The sequence below is a fragment of the Melospiza georgiana genome, chromosome 21 (assembly GCF_028018845.1).
Source record: "Melospiza georgiana isolate bMelGeo1 chromosome 21, bMelGeo1.pri, whole genome shotgun sequence".
Lineage (NCBI taxonomy): Eukaryota > Metazoa > Chordata > Aves > Passeriformes > Passerellidae > Melospiza > Melospiza georgiana.
The window spans coordinates 2,663,668-2,689,980 of NC_080450.1; the positions used below are offsets into that span (position 1 = coordinate 2,663,668).

At 48.6% G+C, this 26,313-nt stretch overlaps 1 protein-coding gene across 3 annotated transcripts in view; it reads left to right on the forward strand.

Moving 5' to 3' along the window:
- Positions 1-5,970: 5,970 nt before the first annotated feature.
- The window catches only part of RGS9 (regulator of G protein signaling 9), a 31,943-nt gene continuing 11,600 nt past the window's right edge, over positions 5,971-26,313 (forward strand). For all 3 annotated transcript variants that reach the window (XR_009115472.1, XM_058038715.1, XM_058038716.1), the window contains exons 1-9: positions 5,971-6,120; positions 13,575-13,671; positions 15,999-16,049; positions 16,214-16,320; positions 16,768-16,819; positions 18,264-18,322; positions 18,725-18,801; positions 21,029-21,110; positions 21,999-22,061. Coding sequence is in view for 2 of the 3 variants with exons in the window: in XM_058038715.1 (XP_057894698.1) it covers positions 6,058-6,120; positions 13,575-13,671; positions 15,999-16,049; positions 16,214-16,320; positions 16,768-16,819; positions 18,264-18,322; positions 18,725-18,801; positions 21,029-21,110; positions 21,999-22,061 (651 nt within the window). In the remaining variant the exon portion in view is untranslated. The remainder of the gene's footprint in view (positions 6,121-13,574; positions 13,672-15,998; positions 16,050-16,213; positions 16,321-16,767; positions 16,820-18,263; positions 18,323-18,724; positions 18,802-21,028; positions 21,111-21,998; positions 22,062-26,313) is intronic.

Consider the following 26,313-nt stretch of genomic DNA (forward strand, 5'->3'; position numbering starts at 1 on the left):
CGCCCCGCCACGCCCGGCGTGTGACGGGTGCGCGCCCCGCCCACAGCGCCGGCTCCGCCCCCTCCCCGGCCCCTCACAAGAAATGGCGGGAGCGGGGGGCGGCGGGTCACCCTCAGGGACCCCGGGAGTCACCGACCGGGACCCCCGGGAGCCGCCAGCCCGATCCCCGACCCTGCACATCCCACCCCGTCCCTCAGTTGCCTCACAGCCCTGTCCGAACGCTCCTTGATCAGAGCGCTTTTTAACTTGGAAAAATCGGCACGTCCTTCCTCTCTGCCTGGCTGAGAAGAGCTCCCCGGTGCTGCAGGGCTGAGCAAACAGCCTGGGCCGAGCCCTCCTGAGGTACAGTGAGCTAAAGAGAGTGGGACTCCTTTTCTGATACTGAGTCAAGGGAGCAAAGACTTATTTTCAATGGTAACCCTGCATGTGAGGGGTAGAACAACTCATGGGCTGAGGAACCTGCAAGGACTAAAAATCCCAAGGACTGAAAATCCCACACTTCATTCAACCCAGCCCTAAGCACTGCTATTCTTTTAGTCATTTGTTTAATAAATTACCTTTAACTACCCTCAGTTACATCATTGTAGTGCAAAGATTGCATTAAACATTTGTCTCTCCTTACATCTCCTAGTCTTTACCTGCTGAGTTTTCCTCTCAATCTCTTTCTGCTTTTTCCCCAAACATTAATCATAATTTAGAAAAAGGAAGAAACAAACGTGAAAACTGTGAGGTGAGTTTAGAACAAGGAAATGTCACTTGGCCCCAACTGGAAGGACCTTCAAAATCTCAAATGGGTATCAGTGTTCTGAAATGGGTGTCAGTGTTCTGAAATTGGTAGCAGTGTTCTCACCTTAGGTTGGTCCCATACAGAGATAAACTGCATGGGAATTATTTCACAGGCCTTACCAGAAAAAAAAAAAAAAAAAAAAAAAAAAGCATTTCTTGTAGGAGAACAGGATGTGGTGTAAAATTAATACAAGGAGCATATCCTGGTGCTCTTGGTACAGATGTGGAAGCCAGTCATTCCTGAGCTCTGGTCTCAGTTTAAAATGAAGTTTTAAGATATTTGACTCAACTCTCATCTCACCTCCCTAGCTGCAGAGGACTCCTGAGTTTCTACAATCATGTCAGTGCTGGGGAGTTCTTGACCTCTCTTTTGCTTTTTTGCTCTCCCCTTCAGTGAGGAGCTCTCCAAAGCTCCATTCCTGTGTGCTGGACCAGCAGCCTGGATCTCAGCCTGGATCTCAGCCTGGCTCTCAGCTGCTGCCCTGTGGAAAGGCTGTTCCTGCCCTGTGGAAAGGCTGTTCCTGCCCTGTGCAGGGGCTGTTCCTGCCATGCAGAGAGGCTGTTCCTGCCCTGTGCAGGGGCTGTTCCTGCCCTGCATGTCCGTGTTCCCTGGAGAGGGCTCAGCACCACCCAGCTCAGCTGTGAGGCCAGCTGCATCCTCCCACCCCAGAGCCAGGTTTCATCTCTGAGGCAGGGTGCACAAGGTCTTTCTCTGCCTGGCTTTTTTCCTTCCTCTTTGCCACTGCTTTCCTCGGCTTTCCTGGAAAGCCCAGGGATGACGGGAAACGAATGCTGCCCGTTTGTGCTCGCAGCCCTTCCCGTGAGGCTGCTGAGGAAACTCCTCATTTTCAGTGCTTGTGCCCCACCGGGCAGGACAATGGACTCTGGAGATATTCCTTTAACCATTGCCGTGCTGGCAGAGCTGAGCTCAAGTCACGCCTCTCTCTATGCCACAGTTCACACATTTTTATTTTTATTTTTGGCAAACTGCTTTGAAATCTGCCTGGAAGGAACTGCGTGCTAAAACCGAGCCCCCACTTGTCACTTGCTTCACTTACGTTACCCCTTCCTTCCCCTCAGGGCGTCCCCAGCTTCCTTACATAGAGAGGTGGCTTACTCACCACATGCCTTTTGTGTTGGATGATTCAACTTTCTGATGTGTGAAAAAGGGGCAACCACGTAGGAAATGTGACCTTTTAAAGACAGGGCGGGGGGGGATTCCCTCGGCAGCGCTTTCCACAGGAGGAACTCTGGAGAATTGAGAGTGGATCTGTTGAGAGCAATCACAGCTTGTGGGGCTGCACAAGGAGACCAGAGGGATAAAATCCAGCTTTCAGCAGAATTTCCCCAGCCTGGATATGCTCTGTGTGAGAGGCTGGCAGGGATCTGTGGGATCTGGAGAGCCCGTGGACACTCAGCATTGCCCTGTGATGAGATGTGATGTGATGTGATGTTTGTATTTCCACTACAGCATCATTCACCCTCTGTGTGGGGTAGAACACCTATGGAAACTTGCAGCTACATAAATACCACTGCATTTACCATACAAAACAGGAGGTTAAGGGGACTCCCCAGGGAATGTCTTTCTGCATTATCTGGGGAGCAGAAAGGCCAGGGTGAAAGTGGGGAGTCACAAATCTGGAAGGAGCCTGCATGGCTGCTGCTGGTGCTCTCCACCACTTTCCTGCTGCTCCAGTCCCTTGTTTTCTTGACCAACAAATTCACACATCAGCCAGCCAGGCTGTGTCAAGGACTGGAGAATTCTTTGCTTTCCACAAGTGTGGGTTTCGTGATTAGAGGCCCAGGAGTGTCTGCCCTAGACAAGCCTCTATAATCTGATTTAAATGCCTCGTGCTTCATGTGGCAGATCTGCCAAGAGCATTAACTGGGGTGGTTCACCTGGGCACAGGTGAAATCTCAGTTCATGTGTGTTGGTGCTGTGGGTCACTCACAGATGTTAATAAAGCTGAATTTACCTTGGACATCTTGTGGAAATTACACAAAGTAGCTTTATAATACAGGAATATCCATAAGCTTTATCATAGCTTGTCAGAGAAGACTAGAAATAGAAAAAACCCACACCTGACCTGTGAGGGGGTGTTTGGGGGATCGGAAGGATTTAAAATTATCGGAATCTTTGGAGCTCAGCAAGGCTGAAGAGCTCACACCTCAGCATGAGCTTCTCAGGGCTATTTTTCCTGGATCTCCTGCAAGACCATTTTATTTTTGAACTAACTTGAAGACCCAGATTTCAAATGTGTCTCTTATATTCCTCAGTGGAACTGGTAAAGTCAGCATTTTGGGATGAAACAACCATTTTTATTCCTTTAAGTAAGTGGGACATGGGAAGTTGTTGGTAGTTGATCCTTTACTTAGACCAGCGTTAGCACCACACCTGGAGTATTTCTGAGTCCTTTTACCACCACTTGTGTAACAGACCAAGTTTGGTTTTAAACTGGAAATGGTTCAGAGGAATCATTGTAGACTATGACAAGTTGTCCTATTTTGCCTATCAAACCATGAAAATGAGCTACATCTTTTTATGTGCTCCTTACTCTGATATCATCTCCCAAAGAATTCCTTGCATGTTCTCCTGCCAGTATCTGTCTCTCTAAGGGATGGATGGAAGCGCTTTGGTTCACTGGCATCATCAAAATGCCTGCTTGCCTTTGCTGTCCTTTCTCTTGCTTCCTAACTCCCCTCTGAACTCCTTTTCTCCTCTCTTTTGCCTCCAGGACCCTCTGTGCTACTGGAGTTTGTCACCCCTGGCCTTTCAGAGGGGCACCACGATCTGAGCTTGGTTTGGCAGAACAAAACAGCACTTCAGACCCTGAATTATGAGACACTGCAAACATGAGGAGCTCCCCTCCTGCTCATTTGGCCATCAGCTGATGCCTTGAAGCATGAGGATAACTTGGGCACCAGTGTGGGATGACAGGTTACTCATCTGAGAGGAGCAGTGTCTGATCAGCAGCTGCTGTGACTTACAGGGGAATTCCACATGGGAAGGGCTGAGCAGACACAGGGGAAAGCCTTCCAAAGCACTGGCTTGTCTGGGTGCCATGAAAAAACAGCTAAAGATAAAACATTTCCACAGAACAGCAAAGCAATTGGGAAAGCAGCCTGTGCCTTCAGGGCATGACTGTTCATGGAAAAAGCTCTGCTCCAGCTCAGAGCCAGCCTGCTCCCCTCAAGTGTGAGAACCACAGATCCTGAATCCAGAGCAGTCACACACACCATGGTGGGGAAGGCACTGCCCTGAAAAACAGCTGCACACGTGTGGGGAGTGTGAGTGCCCCATCTGTGACATGGCAGCATGGATGTGAGGTGTGTGAGGCACACGTGGCTGGGGTACAAATGTGCCTGTGCAATCTGTTCTGTACATACACACATGGCTGAGGGTACAAATGTGTCAGTGCAATCTGTTCCTGTCCATGTGTACATGGCTGGGGTACAAATGTGTCAGTGCAATCTGTTCCTGTACATACACACATGGCTGGGGTACAGATGTGCCTGTGCAATCTGTTCTGTACATGCACACATGGCTGGGGTACAGATGTGCCTGTGCAATCTGTTCCTGTGTGTGCTGGGCACACAGGGAGAATGCCAACAGTGTTGGCTGGGATCAGCTCACAGAGAGAGAGGTGTGGGTGCCTGCTCAGGACGTGCACAGGTGGCACTCTGGGCACACACAGGTGTGAGCACTCTCTCCGATGTGGGTGTTCCCTGGGTTGTGCAGGAGGTACTCACAGAAAGGGCAGTGCCTTTTGGCTGGCAAGAATTCCTGGGAATGCATCGTGTGAGCCCTGGCACAATCGGGTTCTGTGGGAGTGAGGACTCAGCCTCTCCTCCTGCCCAGCTGTGCTGGCTGCTGAGCTGGGGGCAGCACAGGAAACTCTGCCACTTTCTGGAGGAACCAGGCAAAATCTTGCTGGAGCTCCTGGTTTCCAGTGCTGCCACTCAGGTACTGTTCCCCCCACCCCCTGGCATGAGGCAGTTCCACTGTGAGGAAGAACTCTAACCACATGGCCTCCCTCTGGTCACTCTTCATCACAATTTCCCTGTGTGAAGAAGCCACCAGCTCCCCAAACCGCTTATCTGGCTCCTGCATCCACAGCTGAGCTGTCTGAGGCTGGTGGCATCCAAGGGCCATGTGCCCAAGCACTGCTCAGCCCTCACACACACAGGACACTCAGCCACAGCACCTTGGCCTTAGCTTGTTTAATGTGACTTCACAGATTCCAGAATGTTCTTGTGCCTTTATTTTCTCCATCACTTCAGCACAAGTTGCCCCCCTAGCCTGACCCCTGGGGTCTACAGGGCTCTGCAACAGGTCATGACCCAAAACCCTGGGGGATGGGGCTGCCATTCCTCGGACCCTGCACACCCTGGGGAGCCATGGCCCAGCAGGATGCTGTGACCAGGGATCGTCTCCTGAAATGCCGCCCCGGGCACCGCATCACCCTTCAGGGACAGTCAGCCTGCATCACTTTCTGTGCCTGCTCCAAACCCAGGCCCAAAACCTGGCCATTCCAGTCCATTCCGTTCCATTCCGTTCCGTCCCGTCCCATCCCATTCCATCCCATTCCATCCCATTCCGTCCCATTCCGTCCCATTCCGTCCCATTCCGTCCCATCCCATCCCATTCCGTCCCATTCCGTCCCATTCCGTCCCATTTCTCCCATCCCATCCCGTTCCATTCCATTCCATTCCATTCCATTCCATTCCATTCCATTCCATTCCATTCCATTCCATTCCATTCCATTCCATTCCATTCCATCCCATCCCGTTCCATCCCATTCCATTCCATTCCATTCCATTCCATTCCATTCCATTCCATCCCGTCCCGTTCCATTCCATTCCGTTCCGTTCCGTTCCATTCGATTCGATTCGATTCCATTCCATTCCATCCCATCCCATCCCATCCCATCCCATCCCATCCCATCCCATCCCATCCCATCCCGTCCCATCCCATCCCATCCCATCCCGTCCCATCCCATCCCATCCCATCCCATCCCATCCCATCCCATCCCGTTCCATCCCATCCCCTCCGCGCTCTCCCACGAGCGCCCCCAAGCGGCCGACCCCCGCTCCTTCATGCAAATGAGCTGGAGCGGCGGGCGCTGATTGGCTGCGGCGCGCAGCGGTGGCGCCGCCCCCGGCGTGTGGCGGTGCGGGCAGCCAGGTGCGCCGGGCCGGGGCCGCTCCGCTCGCACCAGCACCGCCACCGCCACCGGCACCGGCACCACCGACACCGGCACCACCGGCACCATGACCGTCACACGGCTCGACCAGGGACAGCGCTACCGCCCGCGCATGGCCTTCCTCAAAAAGGTGAGGGCTCAGCCGCGCCGGGGGCAGCCGCACCATTAGGGGCGCGCCGGGCGATGCGGTGCGGTGCCCAGGGCAGCGCTGGCCGTTCTCAGGGCGATGCCGCGGTCACCGCATCTTGCTCGGCCACCGCTCCCCGGGCACCTCCGGGTGGGACCGAGGGGGGACAGCCCCTGCCCGGGAGTTTGGAGCCATGACTTGTTGCAATCTGTTGGATCTGTGGAGAGCGCCGTGGATCCCAGCTGGCTCGGGGGGCAGCGTGTGCTGAAGTGATGGGGAAAACAGGACTGTAATGGTGTTTATCTTTTGTAGCTTAGCTGAATGGTTGCCCTGACGCGCTTTCTCCCTCTTCCATTTTTTTTTAAAGTCCTCAAATCTGTGTCCGTTCTCAGGGAAAAACCCATCACCAGCACCAGGCCACTCAGTGTAGCTGTGCTCCAGTCGGTCCAGCGTGTGTTCCAGTGCTTTCAGCTGATGTCCACATTCACACATTGGTGTGTTACACTGGTCTGTTACAGCCTGCTCTCCCTCCTTCCAGTGTTCCAGACATGAGTGTATTTGTCGGCAGAAGCAGTAGGAGTGGGATGATGCATGCCCACGTTTTTGGGTGTAATGTGTAATTCTGTGCAGCATTTGGTGGGTTTTTTCTGTAGCATTCATTCAAAGCATGGCCAGTTGTAGTGTAGCTGGTACTGCAGATTTTAAAAAGCAGAGTGTTAAGCTAGCTTTTCTCCCACCCACCTCTCCTGAGTGTGGCTTATCCTGTTGGATGGAATTAACTCAATTTCCAGTGACAAGTTGCTGTTTGAATTGTAGTTAGCTTTCCTCAACGCCCACAACCTAAGGAGGATTCCAGGGGTAAAGGGAGGAAATTTGGGGATATTCAATGCTGAGGTATAAGCCTGGCAATACTTACTACACCAGAGGAAGTAAAGAGGGTATTTTCTGTGGTGCTGTGTCTTGCAGGGTAAATTTGGCTGGGAAGCCCTGCCAAGGGAAACACTCCAGGCCAGATTCTGCACTGAGTAATACTCGGTGGAGTTGTGTGCGGGGGTGCAGAGGAGGAGAAGCTGTGCTCTGAGAAAACAACTGCCTGCAGCTGTGCTTCAGCTGCTCCGTGGGAGTGCAGCAGGCTCTGCACAGCACTCCCAGTTCCTCAGGTGGGAAGATCAGTCAAAACACAGCGAATGCACCGCTCACACTGAGAGCAGCCAGGGAAAGTGAGCACTTCCAGGGCTTTGCAAGTCCAGGACCTGTTAGCAGCAGGGAGGGAAGCTCCTGATGGTCAGTGAGAGCCCTTGGCTCTCAGCTCCACTTTCATTCCTGCTCTGTTTTTTCCAGACCTCGGAGAAGCCATGCTTGGAGCCTTGGAGCCTTGGCTGGGAGCACCAGGCACCTTTACTTGTGCCCATGGTGGGAGCTGAGGATGCTCAGCCTGCACCCAGCGAGCACCTTACAGGCTTAGACCCATGAGGAGCTAAAATCCTGGAAAGAAGCTTTGTTAATTGCTTAAGCCTGTGCTCACGCTCTGCCCCCAGCTGACACAGGCTGTGCCTGGAGGGAGGGATCCCTGCCATGCTGCCATCCCATCCCTGTGTGCATCCACAGCTGCCAGCACCCCCTGTGCTGCCTCTGCAGCAGGAAGATGTGCCCACAGCAGCAATCCTGCCATGGAGAGCACAGGGGGTTGGTGGGCAGTGCCCTGCCCTTGCAGTGAGGCTGCTCTGAATGACTCAGGCTGGATGTGCAGCTTGGTCCTTGTGGCTGAGCTATGAGGGGATCAGAGAGCCCTGTAACACCTGTTCTTCATGCTAGCACTTAGGTTGTTTTTATTCTATTTTTTCCTCCCCTTCTAAACCATCTTGGCTGGAAGAAGAATGACCCGAAAGTCTTTTGGGATAGCAAGGAAACATCTAAAATTCATTTTGGCTGGATGCTGTGGGAGCTTGAATGAACCCAGGCTCTTGGTGCCTGTGCCTGCTCCAGCAGCCAGACCTGGCTGTGCTGGGCATCAGCTGGCAGAGCTGGGCTGTGCTCTCAGGAGCTCCTGGGCTGGGTGTTTTTCCTTGCTGAGCTGCACAGTGACTCACACCTTGTGGGCAGGGCTGATGGATGCCTTCTTCCCTGCCTGCTCCTCACTCTGGTCCCTGCTGGCTTCTCCCAAGCTGTGCAGCAGCCAGCGAGGGGCTGTTCCAGGCTCTGGGGGCTTTTCCAGCCTGGCTTTGCTTCTCCAGGCGTAGACTTTCAGCAGCTGCTGGGCCTCATCTGCCTGGGCATTTCCAGAAGTGTGTGAGCAGCTGAATTGTGTTTTTGCTGGAATCCAGCAGACTCCTGCTCTCTGAGGCCCTGGGTATGGCTGTAACTGAGCCTTAGGCCAAGCTCAGCCTCGTCCCATCCTCCCTTTCCTTGTTCCAGGCTGGGAGATGTCAGTGCCACATCTTTTTTTGGAAAAAAATCCCCTCAAGACTGGGAAGAGCCAGTACAGCCCTGCCCTCCCCACTCACGGATTTGCTTCCTTTAGCTGAGGCATCACTCAGTGGGAACAAGCCACTTCCTCTCAGCTTTAATTAAGAAAAAGCAGGAAGTTTTAGCTGGTTAACAATGGATTTTTTTTCATTTCTTCTTTTTTTCTGATCATCCATCAATGTGCAAAGCAAGGCTGGTAGTTGCAGACCCAGAAAACATTTGAATGAGCCTTCAGAGGCCAGAGTAGGGGTAAGGACTGTGGTGTAACCTTGGAAATCAGGGCAGGTAGGGCTGACCCTTGCAAACAGCAGCAGGCAGTGAGGGAGGCTAGAGCCAGACAAATAGCATGGAGAAAGCAGCAGATGTTCAATTACAGCACCAGGACCGTGCACTCAGCTGGGAACTGCAAATTCCTGCTGGGAAAATGGATATTTCTTCTGTCTGAAGCAAAGCTGCCTCTGTTTGGGTTGATGCTGAGAAGGGCCGAGCTCCTCACCTTGGCAGTGTTCTGCTGCTGCATTTGTGAGTCTCAACTCAACTTTGGGGTTTGTTTTTCCTGCATTGTGGATGCCCTGATCCAAAGGGTAAAACTCAGGGATGGGACCTGCAGCCAGGGTAACTCAGCCAAGCAATCCATCACTGCCCACTGCTCTATCCTCCTCCTCCAGAACCATGGGCATCACTTGGTGGCCATTGGCCTTTCTGTCTGGGTTTCAAAAGACAGGTGCCTGCTAAGGAAGGCAGGAGCCTCCCCTGAAATGGAAAATGTAAACCCCCTCCCTCCAAATTGCTGTAAATTTTAAATTAAGGGGCTCTCAGGCAAAAAATATGGGAGCAGGAATGACAGTTCTTTAATAGGGAAGAAAATAAAAAGATAAAATAAACAATGCAGTAAACAAACCAACACTGACAGAGTCAGAACCCAACCTGACACCCTGTGGGTCAGGGTGTTGGCAGCAGTCCCATTGGAATTGTGGCTCAGCCCTCCTGCAGTGTCAGGGGTGGTTCTGCTGGAGCAGGGATCCTGGAGAAAGGTGCAGGTTCCTCTGGAGATCCAGGGGAATCTGGAGAACAGGCAGCTGCTGTTCCTCTGGGAAATCCAGTGGAGAAGCCAAGCTGGTGTTCCAGAATCTCCAGGTTATATCCAGGTAGGAATGCTTGGCTGGTGTTCCAGAATCTCCAGACTATATCCAGGTAGGAATGCTTGGCTCCTCCCTCTGGGCTCACATCTCCCAGTGGGATTCTGTACTTCTTATCAGCAGTGACATTCAACAGCCTCTTATGTCTCCCCAGTTGTGGAAGAGATAAGCAAAGCTGCCCACTGAACAGAAGCCAGCTGCCATCCAGATGTAAATAAAATACAATTTTCTTGGCAATGCAGGACACTCTCCCTGGGGCTTCCCACAGGCTCCTGAATCCAGAGTTGGTTTTTCTCACTTTTTGGGAGTTTGGGTTCTGCTTTGCACTCAGTGAGCTGAGCCCTGTGATGCTGTGCAGTCACAGAGGGGACACACAGCTTTCCTGTTGTCTCCTCTGTGGCTTTCAGGGTGAGTTCACCTCCAGGCAGAGATCCCAGCTGATCTGAAGGGAAATATCCAGGGGGCTCCTGCCTTGTGGTGTCTGTGTGTGTGAGATGAGCTCTCCCTGGGGCCTGGCTCCTTCAGCAGTCCTGATATTTACCTCTGTGTGCATCCCCACCCATCAACCAGTCAGGAAGTGGCTTCTGGCTCTGCAAAATTCAAACCAGACAGCTCTTTCCTGGCTGAAAGCGTGACAAAATGTACCAGAGCCCTCAGCAAAGCAAGGAAATGTTCCTGCTGTGTGTGAAGCAGCCCTCCCAGCCTCCCTGGTGCTGATGGCAGCTCCTTATCCTGTAATCCACCGTTCCCTTGGGAGAACAGACACAGACAGGCTGGAGTTTGATCAGCAAGGTGGATGCTTTGCAGCCAGAGCCAGGCGGCTCCTTGATTTTTAATGTATTTGTCATTTCTCCAGTGACAAGAGTGAGCGTGGCAGAGTGTGAACACCACGAGAGCTGAAGAGCTGCTGGTTAAAGGAAGGGAACCTGCTGTGCTGTGGGTCTGGGGGCGTTTCTGAGCCAATTCCCTGCTCTCAGCTGGTTGAAGATGTGTCTGGAGCCCACCTGGAGAGCAGCATGTGCTGTGCTGCCTGCCCAGAGCACAGATCCTGCCTGGGTCTGCCAGGTGTCCCTGCACAGGGACAGGGGGATGAGCAGGGCTGTGTTTGCCCCAGGATCTCTGTTCTCTCTGGAGGGACTGTGCACTCACAGAGGGTCACTTCCCAAGGTACTGGCTTTGCTTAGAATCCCAGTTTCCTCAAGAGTGCCCTGCCTGCCTCTCCTCATCCCACACAGCTGAACTTCCTGAGGTTGAAGTTGTGAGTTCTGTTAAAAGACCTAAAAATATGCGTTCAAATTCCATCACTTCTGCTCTGGTTTTGCTCTTTTAAAATATTTCATAAGTATTTATACAATTATTTATGTTAAATTTTACCAGGCTTCTCCATTCTAGCATTAATTTGTCAGTGCCTTTAAAAGCAGTTGAAAATCCAGTGTTACTGACAAGCCCAGAGTGTATCCTGTCAGTACAGCTTAAATCCTCACAGAACTTGGCAAGGCTTGGGACCAAAGTCACTGTGGTGCCTGTGAAGACAATACCCTCCATTATGTGAGTGTGTCATCAGCTCAGCCTGTTAAATCCTCTGCTCTCTGTTAAAAAGCTGCAGCCTCACCCAAAACAAATGTGTGGAGAGACCAAATTGGTCCTGTTGGACCAGTTTTGATTTAATAGCCCTGGAAGCAGAAGACAAAAAGGAGAACATCTTCCCCAAAGCTCTCATGGCACTCAGATAATCAAAAACGAGGAGATGAGGAGGGTGCCCCAGCTCCATCCACCCGAGCACAGATCCCAAGTGAAAGAAAAGCTTTGTGCTTTGGGAATGCTGCTGGTAGGAAGCCAAAGAGGTGCAAAATACCTTTGAAAATCTTTATCTTTTAAAAAAGAAATAAAGATAATTGGGAATGAGGAATGAAAGTTGTCTGGCCCTGAGTATGAGACTCATGCTGTGTTAAAATGAGTCACCAGGATCCCTGAGGAGTCCCCGATGAGATGGGAGGATGTGCCTGCCCCGTCCCTGGAGGGGCTGGGAGCTGCCTGGGCAGTGCAGCCCTGTACAGGATGGTCAGAGAGCCCCTCACACACCTATCAGGAGCACAGGTTTTATTCCCTCCCCATTTTTCTTTCCAAGTGCCCAACGATCCAGAGAAGAACCTTTCTGGGCGTAGTGGGGTCTGGCTAGCAGAGATTTTATTTATTATTTTGCCCTTATTTCTCATGGAATGGTTCCATGCTGTCCTCCTGTGCCAGCCCTGGCTGTGTGTGTGTCCAGTGTGAGCTGCCAAGGGCTGGAGGTGGCACCTCTGGTGCCAGGGGAGGTTCAGAGAGGGCTGGGGCACAGTGTGGTGGGGTTCACAGGGCTCCCAGGAGCAGCGAGGAGAGGAGAATGTTGACTCCATGTTTCTGAAGTCATTATATATATATATACACACACATATACACACATATATATATGTATATATATATACATATATATACATATATATACATACATATACATATATATGCATATATATATACACATATATACATATATTTATATACATACATATACATATATATACATATATACACACACATATATATACATATATGTATATATGTATATATATAAATTACTGTATTATATTTAGTATTATTCCATTACATATTATATTTATTATATATAGATATAGAATATTTAATATATTTATTTATTATATATAATAAATATATAATATACAGAATTATATATAAATATAATGTATTATATAAAATAATACTACATATAATAAATATATTGTTATATATTTATTATATAGTATTATTTTATTTTTATACATATCTATTTTTTATTAGATATATTATTAAAACTATATTTATTATTATTTTATAATATATTATATTATTTTATATATATATATGATATATATGAGATATATATATATATATATATATATATATATATATATATATATATATATATATATATATTCTTAAAACAATAGTAAAAGAATAGAAGAAAGGATTTCATCAGAAGGCCAGCAAGGAAAGAAGGAATGGAATGATAATAGAATCTTGTGACTCTCAGACAGTCCAAGCCAGCTGGCTGTGATTGGCCATTAATTAGAAACACCCACATGAGACCAATCCCAGATGCACCTGTTGCATTCCACAGCAGCAGATAATCATTGTTTACATTTTGTTCCTGAGGCCTCCCAGCTTCTCAGGAGAAAAAATCCTGGCAAAAGGATTTTTGATAAAATGTGTCTGTGACACAGCAGTGCCCACCCTGTGGAGTGCTGGCTGCCCTCCTGTCCACTGCTGACATCCAGCCCTGGTGAATTGGCAGGGAATGCCTTGAGGAAGGAGGGAATGGTGCATCTGACTTCCATCTTTTCAGGAGGCTAATTAATTACTTTATTACATAAATTAAAAATTATATAATATTATAAATTTATAAATATAATTAATAATATATTTATTATTAATAATGTATTTATATTTATTATTCTGTATTATATTACATCTATATTACATTGCATCTAAACTGAATCTGCCAAGCACTCACTCTGCACACAACTGCACTGATCTCGTGACTGTCACCCAACAGTCCCCACACACACACACACACACCTGGCCCTGACAGGCCAAGGAAACAAAACACCATGAATTTGCTTAAATAATCCCCATATTGCATTCTACTTTTGCACAAACACAGGCACAGCAAAGTATAAGAATTGTTTTTTCTTTTTCTGAGGTTCAGAGAATGTGAATCTCAGAAATGTCCTTGGGAAGAATTGTGCCTTGCTTTTTCTGTGAGGAGAAATGTGGCCACACATCCCATCCCATCCTGTCCTGTCTCCTGCTTTGCAGATTGAAGCTCTCATGATGGAGATGCAGAGCCCAGACACAGGAATCAAGACACAGACCCAGCCAGTGATGGTCACCAGCATCCCCCACGCTGTCACAGGTGAGAACTAACCTGGGGGAAGGGATGGGCCCAGTTCAGCACAGAAAATCTGCCTGTGATCCCCCTGGCTGTGTCCTGGAGCTCTGCCCCCAATATATATATATAAATGTTATTTGAGATGTACCTGCTCCCTGGCTGTGTCCTGGAGCTCTGCCCCCAATATATATATATATAAATGTTATTTGAGATGTACCTGCTCCCTGGCTGTGTGCTGGAGCTCTGCCCCCAGTAAATATATGTCAATATCATTTAAAATGTACCTGCTCCCTGGCTGTGTGCTGGAGCTCTGCCCCCAATAAATATTTATCAATATCATTTAAAATGTACCTGCTCCCTGGCTGTGTGCTGGAGCTCTGCTCCCAATAAATATCAGCTGCTCATCATTTGAAATGTACCTGCTCCTTTGATCTGGTTCTCACTCCTGTCTCATTTCATTCCTACCCTTTGAATCAGACAAAAGTTGATCCCCAGGCACTCCCAGCTGTCTCCTGGGGTTAACTCCATGGACTTTACTTTAGCACAGAGGTGAGGACATGCTGCAGCCTCCAGACCTCTCCTGCTCCCAGTGAGGCTGGATCCCAAATCAAGATAAATATTAAAATCCAATTAAAACAAGCAGCCTGGAGGCAGACTGAAAGATGGTACTTCAGAAACGAGCAATTAACAATTAGTCTTCCTTTTCATGTTTACTGCTGGTAATAATTTTTCTTGAGTAGGCAGGAAAGGAACAAAATATTCAGCCCACTTGTGTGGCTGTAAATGACAGCTTTGGCTCCCTCGAGGAGGCTGCAGGAGCAGCAGGCAGGAGCTGAGCTGTGCCATGTGCAGTGTTCCAGGCAGCTCTTATCACCAGCAGCCTCCTTGTGCCTGCTGCTCCTTTCACCAGGCACCAGCAGAACTCTGCTCTCCTGCTCTCCAAGCCTCCACAAAAGCTCTTGTGAGGAATCCCCTGCTATAAATATTCACACATATCCTCCTCCTCCTGCTTCCATCCTTCTCCAGCACTTGGAAATTCAGAACAAAAACTCCCTCTGAAACAAAGTGAGTTTGCTCCAGGCAAGTCGAGAGAATTCCCCCACTGTGTTTGCAAAGCCTGGCTGCCTCAGTGTGTTGTTTGCCCCAATTTTTTTAAAAAAAGAGGCTGCAGAGGCACTGAAGTCACTTGCCCATGGGAAGAGGCAGTGAGTGTAGGGATTTTTCATAAATTATCATGGTGAGAGTTAAATTCAGTGAAAGTCAGTAAAACGGCTCACAAATAAACCTCAATGTTAAATGTGCACCTTTGGGGGAAAGTGCTTACAGAGGGAGCTGTCTAGAAATGAGTGATGAGATAATCCTTTAATTTCATCTATTTCAGGAAGCAGGCAGGAGGATAAGAGCTCTGAGCCCCTATTAGAAAGTTAAGTCATCACTGCAATGTCAAGAAAGGTCAACACCTCAGTCTGCAGTCCTGGGGGAGGTTTGGAGGAAAGGCAGTAACTGGTCAGGGAACAAGTGCCTGTTTGCCCTCTTTAAATGGAAGGAGGTTCTGAAATTTGCCCCCCAGAACATAAAACTAAATACTAAAACATAAGACTAAATAATAAATAATACTAAATAATACTGAAACATAAAACTAAAAGTGCTGGAGGTTTATGCTGCTTATGGTGGGTACAACTGCTCACAGTCCAACAAAAGAATTGGGAGAGATAAAATGTGTGTGAGTTTGATAAATCCTGTGACCACTGCAGCTTGGATCTGAGATCTGGACATCCCTTCTGCCCATTAAAGGACTCTTAAGAGGATCTGGCACTGCTCTTTACAAAACTGAGGCAGGGCTGTGTGTGACAGTGTTCACAGGGGTCTGAGGATGAGGGAAGAGATGAGGATCTGACTCCATGTGTCAGAAGGCTGATTTATTATTTTATGATATATATTGTATTGAAGCTATACTAAAAGAAGAGAAGAAAGGATTTCAGCAGAAGGCTGGCTAAGAATAGAAAAAGAAAGAATGATAACAAAGGTTTGTGGCTCAGATTCTTTGTCTGAGCCAGCTGGGCTGATTGGCCATTAATCAGAAACAACCACATGAGACCAATCCCAGATGCACCTGTTGCATTCCACAGCAGCAGATAATCAATGTTTGCATTTTGTTCCTGAGGCCTCTCAGCTTCTCAGGAGGAAAAATCCTAAGGAAAGGATTTTTCATACAAGATGTCTGTGACACTGTGCCCTCGTGGCATCCCGAGCACAGTGAGGGGTGAGCCCTGGAGAGTCTCCTTTCCCCCTGTGGGTTTGGGCACACTCCTGGTTTCAGTGCCTGACCTTTGCTTTGTTTGGCTTTGCAGGTAATGATATCATGCAGTGGATCCTTCAGCGCTTGAAAATCACTGCAGAAGGTGGGTAAAAATGTGAAAATTGAGCCTTTCCCAGCTTCCAGGCATAAAACTAAGCTCTCAAGCAGCAAAACCTTTTAGCTGAATTCTCCCCTGCATGAGAGCTCCCTTTTAATTCCAGTGAAGTGTTTCTGTGCAATGAGAACATCTGCATTCTCCATTTTCAGAGGCACTCCACCTGGGAGACCTGTTTGTGAAATATGGATATATCTACCCTCTCCAGGAGCCAAAGAACCTCACCCTGAGGGCAGATGGCAGCCTCTACAGGTTTCAAGTGAGTTGCAGCTCCTTGAGAGGGAGTTCAGCACTGGTTTTTATTAAAAACAGGGAGCTGGGGCACTTCCCAGGAGCTGTGGAGCTGTGCAGGAGGAAGGAAAAGACTCAGAGAAGTCTGAGATTGCAGTTTACAGGGAAACTGTGATAGTTTCTTCAGTGAAATTAGTGTACTTGTTCAGCCTAAAAATAGCTGTGCTTTCCTCCAGAGAGTGTTCCCTTCCAGATCTTAAAGCAGCAAATGGAATTGCTGGTTGGACATGGGTGATGTGGGGGCACTGAATAATGAATATTCAAAAAGCACAGTCAGAACAGGATGGGATTGAGGTTCATGGCTGGACTCTTTCCACTGCTCTCAGTGGGGAATCAGGATATTCCTGGTACTGGGAATGAGGAATCCATCAGTTCAGGGCCTGTGTGCACTAACAGGAGGCTCCTTTCCTTGCAGACCCCTTATTTCTGGCCAGTGCAGGGCTGGGCTGCTGATGACACTGACTATGGTGAGTGGTGGCACTGGGTGTGGGTTTGTCACACTGTCCAGGGTGTGGGTTTGTCCCAAAGTCCAGGGCTGTGGGTTTTTCCCACCCAGGCTGTGGGTTTCAGGACAAGGGAAGAGATGAGAATCTTGACTTTTATGTTTCAGAAGGCTGATTTATTATTTTATGCTATATATTATATTAAAATAAAATTATATACTAAAACTATACTAAGAGAATAAAAGAAAATATTTCATCAGAAAGCTTGAAAAGAAAAGAATGATAATAAAATCTTGTGACTGACCAGAGTCTGAGACAGCTGGCTGTGATTTGCCATCAATTAAAAACATCCACATGAGCCCAATCACAGATGCACCTGTTGCATTCCACAGCAGCAGATAATTATTATTTACATTTCATTTCTGAAGCCTCTCAGCTTCTAAAGAAAAAAGATTTTAATGAAAGAATTTTTCTTAAAATATGTCCGTGACAGTCCAGAGGTGCCCAGGGGTGTGGGTTTGTCCCACAGTCCTGCTCCACAGCTGCTCTTCCTGTTCTTGTGCTTCATCTCCACTCACAAGGAGTGAGTTCTGCCCTGAATTCTGCCCTGGCAATTTTTTTCATGCTATTTTGTGAATAATTCTGAGTAATGGTGAATGGAGGGTGTGACCACCTTGTGGTGGCCTTGCTAAGAGAAAGTGCTGAAGCTCTTCTGTTCCACCAAGATCCATCACACAGGAGCACATCTGAATTACCTTGCTGGGGAGGGAAGGCTTTAAACACAAGATTAGATTTCCCTGAGCAGTTAAGTGTGTTCCTGGACCTGAGCCCAGGGCTGTCTTCCTGTAGCTTTGGACCAAGCCCTGCATTCAGAGATGGTTCTTATTTTCCTTTCTAGAAAGCACAGTGACTTCCAATATCTCCTGATGTTTTTTTCCATATAAATCTCTTGTTGCCTTTATGATGCTTTTTGTTGTAGAGCTGCTCATGAATTTTGGGCTGATCAGCTGGGTTTGCTCCTGTGGGCTGTGCAGTTCCCAGGCTGATTTGTCCATGCCAGGGCTGTCCTCTGTTGCTTTTATCTGCATTATGCTGTAAATTTCCCAAGGAAATAAAAAAGCCTGGTTTCTGTTGGAATGTTTTTATTAGAACTTGAGCAAAAACCACTGGCCTGTGCTTGGAAAACTTGGAGGTCTGAGGAGCCTCAGCACCTGGAAGGTTTGGTCCAGCGTCCCTTGACACTGTGGCTGAGTTCCCCAGGGAAGGGTGGCAGAAGGACACACTGCCTGTCCTGCCTGGGCATCAGTGACATCCCAAAAGCACCAAAGTCCTTTCTTCCTGGGAGCTTGGAGCTCATGCCTGGGAAGATGTTCTAGCAGACAAAGGCTCCTGTGATTGCAATGTGGGTAAATTTGTAATTATTCTTGCACTTGTATAACTGACTGCTAATTTGCTTCTACCTCCACAGCAATTTATCTAGCAAAGAAGAATATTAAAAGGAAAGGGGTTTTGGAAGAATATGAAAAGGTGAGGAGGCACTGCACTTGTTCCATTACAAGACCCTCATTTGCTACAGCTTAAGCCCTTTATTGCTAATGAGTGGGGCACAGCAAAAAAAAAAAATCACCTCTTCAATTGCATGAGGTGTTCCTGCAGCTGTACCAAAAACCAGCGTTTTGCAAGTGAAAAAAACAACCAGTACAGCAAACTCCTGTGAAGTCAATTATAATTTTAGCAGGGGTAATTGCTCTCCTTGCAATGGTATTTTTGAACTGTTGCAATTCTTGTAATTACATGCAGAACAATCCAGATTTCTTGGCTCAGTGGCCAGCCTGGCCTCGTTGAACTATGGAGAGTCAAGAAAACCCCTGCATGGGAGTGCCCTGGTCAGAATTTTCACACTAAACTGCTTTTTTATTTTTATTCCAGGAACATTACAACATGCTCAATCAGAAAATAAACTACAAGTGGGATTTTGTCATTATGCAGGCCAAGGAGCAGTATAAGTGAGTTGAATTGCATTCCCTTGCTTGCATCACTGGGCAGGATGTGAGGAGCAGAGCTTGGCTGGCTCAGTGCACAGTTCAGTCACACATTAAAAACACCAAAATGCCTTTAAAATGGCTTGGAGTGGAGGTTTAGGTTTAGCACTTGATGTGGTTCTGTGAAGGAGCTGGGTCCTGATGCTGCAAGCCCTAATTAGAAACAACTTCATTTAGCTCAATTCTCCTTGAGGATTTGTGGGTCAGGCCCTGGACTTTGGGGCTGTTGCTGATCTGGGTCAGGAGTTTCTGGCACATCTCTCAGCTGAGTGGAGAATCAAGAAGCAGTAAATGGTCCCAGCAGGGACTTCTGGAGAAAACTGAAGTGCATACTTCAGTACCCAGCTAAAATAACTTGATTTTACAACCGAAACCTTCAAATTCCCAGGAAACTTGGTGAACACGAGATGGGAATATTCTTTTAGAGATCCTTCCTGCTTCTGTGGACCCCTGTTACCTTCCTTTCCCTCCTGGCAGGGCAGGCAGTGGCTCTGCTGCTCCTCAGCCTCTGTGTTCCCTGGGCTGGCGGCCAAGTCCTGGGAGTGCAGCTCATCAGATAACTCTCATTAGACACCAGACTGTTGTTCTTGTAAACTGAGGGCAGACTTGGGCTCGGAGATGCCAAATGCAGTTTCAAAGTCGGATGCCCAGCAGATTAAACCTGTCTGAGGCTGTTTGATGGTGCTGCTGGGGCAGACTGGGGCACAGCACCCAGCCTGTAACCACGGCAGGGAGGCCACATGCAAACTGCCTGCTGGGAATGTTCCCTTCCCCGTGCTAAACCCCAAACTGTGCTCAGGACTTTTCTGGGAAAGAATTCCTTGGTCCGAGCCCAAACCATGCTAGTGCCTCCTCTGTTTAATTGTGGAGGTGATTTGGGTTTTAGTGCCTGGGAAGCCTCCTCAGAACCATTTCCAAGCAGTTTCTCTGAGAAATGCCTCTGCTTTACTGAGAGACAGGGCTGAGACATGTCCAGGGTGTTTCTCTGGGTGGCAGCCCTTGGGGACATGGGACAGGGACAGAGGTGAAGCAGCAGGACTGGGGACAGGTCAGCAGAGAGGCTGTGTGCCTAAGAAGGGTGGGGTGGTGTTCACAGGGGTTCCAGGATGAGGGAAGAGACGAGAATCTGTCTCCGTGTTTCAGAAGACTGAATTTTATTATTTTATTATATATATTAGATTATTTTATGATATATGTTATATTAAAACTATACTAAAAGAACAGAAGAAAGGATTTTATCAGAAGAAAGGAAAGGAAACTTCCAGGAAAGGAAATTTCAAGGAGAGGAAATGTCAAGGAAATGTCAAGGAAATGTCAAGGAAAGGAAATGTCAAGGAAAGGAAATGTCAAGGAAATTTCAAGGAAAGGAAAGGAAATTTCAAGGAAATGGGAAGGGAAGGGAAGGGAAGGGAAGGGAAGGGAAGGGAAGGGAAGGGAAGGGAAGGGAAGGGAAGGGAAGGAAAGGAAAGGAAAGGAAAGGAAAGGAAAGGAAAGGAAAGGAAAGGAAAGGAAAGGAAAGGAAAGGAAAGGAAAGGAAAGGAAAGGAAAGGAAAGGAAAGGAAAGGAAAAAGAAAGGAAAGGAAAGGAAAGGAAAGGAAAGGAAAGGAAAGGAAAGGAAAGGAAAGGAAAGGAAAGGAAAGGAAAGGAAAGGAAAGGAAAGGAAAGGAAAGGAAAGGAAAGGAAAGGAAAGGAAAGGAAAGGAAAGGAAAGGAAAGGAAAGGAAAGGAAAGGAAAGGAAATCTTGTGACTGACCAGCTGACTGTGATTGGCCATTAATTAGAAATAACCAACATGAGGCCAATCCCAGATGCACCTATTGCATTCCACAGCAGTAGATAATCAATGTTTACATTTTGTTCCTGAGGCCTCTCAGCTTCTCAGTAGAAAAGATCCTAAGGAAAGGATTTTTGATAAAATGTGTCTGTGCCAGAAGGGGATGTGCCTGCTCCCAGCTCAGCTCAGGAAGATGATGATGATGATGATGATTTCTCAGAAGGCAGAGTCATGTGTGGCCATGTGAAGATGATGTGCAGCCCAGAATTAGCCAGGACAGGATGTGGGCAGGGCTGGCAGTGATGGCTCAGTCAGGCTGGGACCCACGGGGCATGGCAGGCTGGAGGTGTGCCCTGCTCCTCATCCCGCTGATTCATGAGGGCAGAATTGCTGAATTCCCCTGTTCTTGGCTTTGCAGGGCAGGGAAGGAGCGGAAGAAGGAGGACAGGTACGCCCTGGACTGCCAGGAGAGAGCCTACTGGCTTGTGAACAGAACTCCTGTGAGTAGGGGGGCACAGGGTGACTGCAGTGACTGGTGGTGCCCTCCCTGCAGCCACCTGGGACAAACTCCCCTGTGGAAAGGGCTGAGTGCCAGGGCAGGGCAGCCCAGAGCTGCCCTCAGTCCCCACCACCTTCCCTTGGTATCGCTGGCCGGGGGCTCTGTGCAAATCCCCAATGGGATGGGACTGCTGGGAACAGCCTTGAGCTGGTTTATTTTCCAGCATCAGCCTCATGACATGGTTATGGCAATGGGAAGATGCCACCAGCTCGCATCTCAGGCAGCAGACCAAGAACTTCATGTTACAACTCACTTTATAAGCTTTTTGGCCAATCAGACAAAGCAAAAGCACATTGACACTAGTTCTATCTAACCACTATAAGCACATTGGTTAAAACAATTCTTGCTTATTTCAAATACAATACCTGCTTGTAAGCCTTAAAACACAATGCACAGAGCTCCATTATTAAGCTTCAAACTTCCTAATATCTCACTAGATAAACTTTTCTGTAGCTTAGAGAGTTGTTCTAGACAAGCATTAATACACAGACCATTGTTCTATTTGTCCTTGCTTTTCTACAGTTTAAATAATTTTTCTGCTGACCAATCCCATGGCTGCTGCTTAGCTCTAATCACAGTTCTGCTGTCTCTGAGACCTTCTGCAGCTTTCCCAAAACCCTGTGATTTTGTGGATTCCCACAACTGGTTGTTCCCAAAGCTGCAAGGGACAGAGTTCCAGCTGCAGCTTGAAGAGGGGCATTCCCAAATCTGGGGGTTCCCAAGGCACTGCTGGCTGGGAGCTGCTGCCAGTGGAGGCCTGGGGGTCTCCTCCTGCATTTGTGCCTTTGAACCAAACGAGTTCCAAAGCTCTGTTTGTTGTTCACCACAGCCAGGCATGCTGAGCGCCCTCGAGTACGGAATAGACCGAGTCACAGATCCCAATGAAAATAAGGTAAACCAGGTGAGACAGGGCTGGGTTTTATTTACACACCTACTGAATCTGTGGGGCAGGGCCCAGAAAATGTCCCTGGGGTTGTCATTTTTTGGGCTCTGCAGGCTGAGTGTGACAGCTCAGCTCTAGCAGCAGAACAGGGCAGGGTTGAGGCTCTCTCAAAATGGCTTTGGCAGCTCCTTCTGCCTTGAAAAGGCTTTGTCAGCTTTCCTGCCACACCAGTTGCTGTGAGTGCTTGGCTGCAGGACATGTTTTCTCTGCTGGTGAAGCTGAACTGAGGAATCCTCTGTCCCCAGGTGCTCCTTTGTATGAGTGCTGAATGAACTTTGTGGGGTGTAAAGGGTCAGTGCACAGATCCAGGTTTAAAATCAAAGTACAGAATAACTCCCAGAGGAAAATCAATGTGTGGTAAGAAGATGAAGAAGTTGGTGTGGTGGAGACACAAAATGTTGCCAAAAATGCATATTGTAGGCCACAAAGAAACAGAATCAGTGAATGGAGATTGTGAGGGCTGTGACTGGGTGAACTGGTGTGAAATCACACAGATCCTCTCAGTGGATGAGGAGCTGGAGCTGCTGTTCCCTTTCCCCATCAGCCCTCTGAGGTGATCCTGTCTTTGTGCCCTTAACAATGTTCATTTGGAAGCAAAGTCAAAACATCTCTCAGCAATTCAGTGCAAATGTTTCTGCCATCACCCTCACAGTGCTCCCACAACTTCCCATTGCTGTAGCAGCCTTTAAACACCTCCAGCCGAGGCAGGAAAATTGCTTTGGCCAGCTGTGTTCTGTTGCTATAGAGACTGAAAAGCAGCAAAGTGTAGGCTTGGGATGTATTTTATTTTTTGTTCTTGCTGTAAGTAGCAGCTGCTGAAAAGCCTTTTTTATTTTTTTTTATTTTATTTTTTTTTAAGAGTAAAGAAGTAGTGGAAAGGGAGAGGGATAGAAAGAGGAGTGGGCCAACTTCTCACCCACAGTTTTACAGCTGACATGGAAGGGATTTTAGGTTTGCAAACGGCCTGAAGAGCTGCCAGTGCCTGGTAGCACAGGGGAGGGAGCTGAGGGCTCTCTGCCCACTTTCCCCTGGCCATGAGAGACAGGGGAGGCTCCAAGGAGGGCAGAAATGAAAGGACACAGCTTTGGGGTGACTTCCATGCCATTCTCCTTCTCTGAGCTTTGGGGTGACTTCCCTGCCATTCTCCCCTCTGGAGGCTGAGCTGACGAGGGAGGGTTCTCCTTGCTCCTCCTTTGATTTTGAAAGAGTGATTGAGAATCCAAGAGGCAGCCAGGAGCCCTCATGGAGCCCCTTTTTGGACCAGCAGCTTTATTTTTGTCTTCTACTCTCACCAACACCTGTGTCTCAGCAGCCTTTGGAAGAATAAATGGGCCAAGCTCTGGTTTGTGTCCCTGCTCCTGCTCAATCTACCCTCACTTTGTTGGCCAAATTATGGAGTTTTTTTTTATCTTGGCAGCTGAGAAGGAAAGAAAAGAACGAATTCCTGATTTCTTTGAAGCTGACATTAGCATGAACATCTCTCCTTCTCTTGCTCAGACCTTTTGGTGGGCTGCTCCTCCCTCACAGATAGGGTCCTCTAGGGATAAACAGGTGCTCAGATTCCTCTCAAGGACTTTTATTGCTGATCCATGGGCAAACCTCGTGGTTAGAGTGTGTTAGGGGTTCAGGCAGAAGTAGCCACCCATTGAACAGATAATTAAGGGATGTTTTAGCCTTGTTTTGCTGGCTTTCAGGCTCACACCAAGCCTCAGTGCTTGAGAATGAGCCCTGAGTGCCTGCAGGAACCTGCACAGCCTCTGGAGCCAGTGTCCTTCTAAAAGAGCTTTAACTCCCCCAAAAATCCCTGTGCTGCCCTCAGGGGCTGCTGAATGAAGTGCCCTGGTTTGTTGTGTGCAGCAAATCAGCCGCAGATCAATGAGTCACTGCTGGCCTTTAATTTCATAAACCCTGCCAGCTTGCCTGATAAAGTTCTGCTGCATCATCACAAGTTTGGAAAGCACAGGGAGATAAACAGGCAGGGCTCTGAGCAGCTGCTGGCCCTGCCGTGCCCAGGGAGCTCAGAGCTGGTGGCACAGGCTGTGGCCAGGGCACTCAGGGGTGTCACAGGATGTGGCACAGCTCGTGGCACTCGCTTGGGACAGACTGAGGCCTTGCAGTAATTGCCATGTTGGGTTTGGAGGCTGCAGTAATTGGGATAAGTCGCTCATTATTATAAGGGCATTGCAAAATTAATCTCATTATGAGAAACCACTCTTTTGTTCCAAAGATGATTTCCTTCCAGAAGAGGCAGAGTGGGTGGGTGGTGCAGGGCACTTTGGCACTGCTGCAGGCAGGGCTGGGGTCAGGGAGGGTGGGCACAGCTGGCAGTGCTCAGTGGGACAGGGACAGTGCCCAGGGCCACTTCCAGTAGCTCTGAATGGGAACTGGGGGCACTGGGAGAAAGGGAAATGAAATTATGAGCAGCTCTGGGGTGAAAGAGCTGAGATTCCTCCCAGTTGCTGCTGATTTGAGAGCTGGAAGGGGCTGAGCACAGCCAGCACCTGCAGCCTCTCAGGTGCTCAGCATTGGGCTCCCCTTGGATTTGCTGCAGTTCAGTTTGTGGCACTGCTCAGAGATGCTCAGCCCCTCTCTGGGGCAGTTTAAGCAAATCCCCTCCCCACCTGGAGCCTTGGCAAAGCCCCCTTGTTTTCCCAGGAGCAGCTGCCCACCACACTGACTGTGCCAGGAGGGGATCCTTGCTGTGTGGGGCACTTAAAAAAAATCAAATCTTCCCTTGTTTGCTGATTTTTCTTCACCCACATATAATTATCCTGTTGTGATGGCATTTTAATTGACCCCTTTCTGTCTCTGTATAAGATTTCACTCGCTGTGTTCTCTCTCTCTTTCCCACAGCTGTTTGTCTCGTGTGTGTGCTGTGCTGCCAGGCCCCTCTAGAAGATAACAGCACTTTCCTGCCACGTGAGCTGCCTTCCAGCCACTGTGCCAGCACCCACTTCTCCTTCCCCACTGCACCAGGCCTGTCTGAGGCCCCAGCTGGCAAAAAAAGTGGAAGAAAATAGGGGTTTTTAAAGGATTTTAACGTGTTGGAATCACTGCTCTGGCCACAAGTTCCATCAAATGGAGCCCTTCAGCTGGCACTTGTAAATGTGATGAGGCCTGGTTTGTGTCTCACATTCCCCAGGGAGACAGAGAACTCCTGTTGTGCAGGAGGGCACTAACACAGGGCTCCAAACAGGACGCTTTAGGGCAGGAAATAGAATAAGTTTCACTGTGCAAACAGGTGATTTTCCCTTCCATTTCTGCAGTCTGTCTGAAACAATGACACTGTAGAAATGAGGGGAAGGAATGGAAGGTGGCCTGGAATCAGGGATGCAGCTGATTCCTGGCTGTTCCTCAGCTCCTCCATCATTTACCAGGGTGTGCCAGGAGCTTGTGAATCGGCAGGGGAGGCTGTGGGCAAGGATCCTGCTGTCCTGGAGCTTTGTCTGTCCCCTGATGTGTCCCACAGGGCCAGCACAGCATCACTGCTGGGTTTGCTGCCCTGTTTGTCCCTGTGAGATGGGCTGTGCTGCCCACTCAGAGCTGCTCATGGCATTCCCAGCAGGAAAAGCTTCCTCCCATCACAACACCACTGCCAGGACCTTTTTTGGTGCCCAGGCTGGGGCTGGGTCAGGGTCAGGGCTGGCTCTGTGGTGGGGCTGTAGGGATTGGGCTCTGCTGCATTTCTGGCTCCTGCTGCTGCTGAAATGGTGAGTGGGGATCTCAGAACCAGAGCTGGGGGTGTTTTTCTGCCTTGTGGAGAAGAATTTCTCCCTCCTGAGCAGGATGGTGATTAAAGTGCAAAAGCAGATCAGTGTCCCCACAAAGCAGCCTGGGGAGCATCTTGCCTTTCCCAAAGCAGGGGCAGTTTGGGGTGCAGGTGAGGGGAGAGCAGAGCTGCCTGTGCCATTCAGTACCAGAATCTTCATCCCTCATCCCTCACAAGCTGCACTTCTCCAAGGCACTCTGCAGACCCCACCTGCCACAGGACTCATTTGATGGAATCATTTTGGGGTGCAGGTCTTGACTGAAACAGGAGCTGAGCAACTGAAACCCTTCCTGAGCCTTTAAAGGCTTGCTGGGAGCATCCCTGACTTAGCCTGTCTTTCCTTCTCCCTTCTGCAGTTTATTCCACACAAATAACTGTGCTTCAAAGGAAGCTGTGGGAATAAACACCCTGCAGTAATTCCTTGCCTTCGAT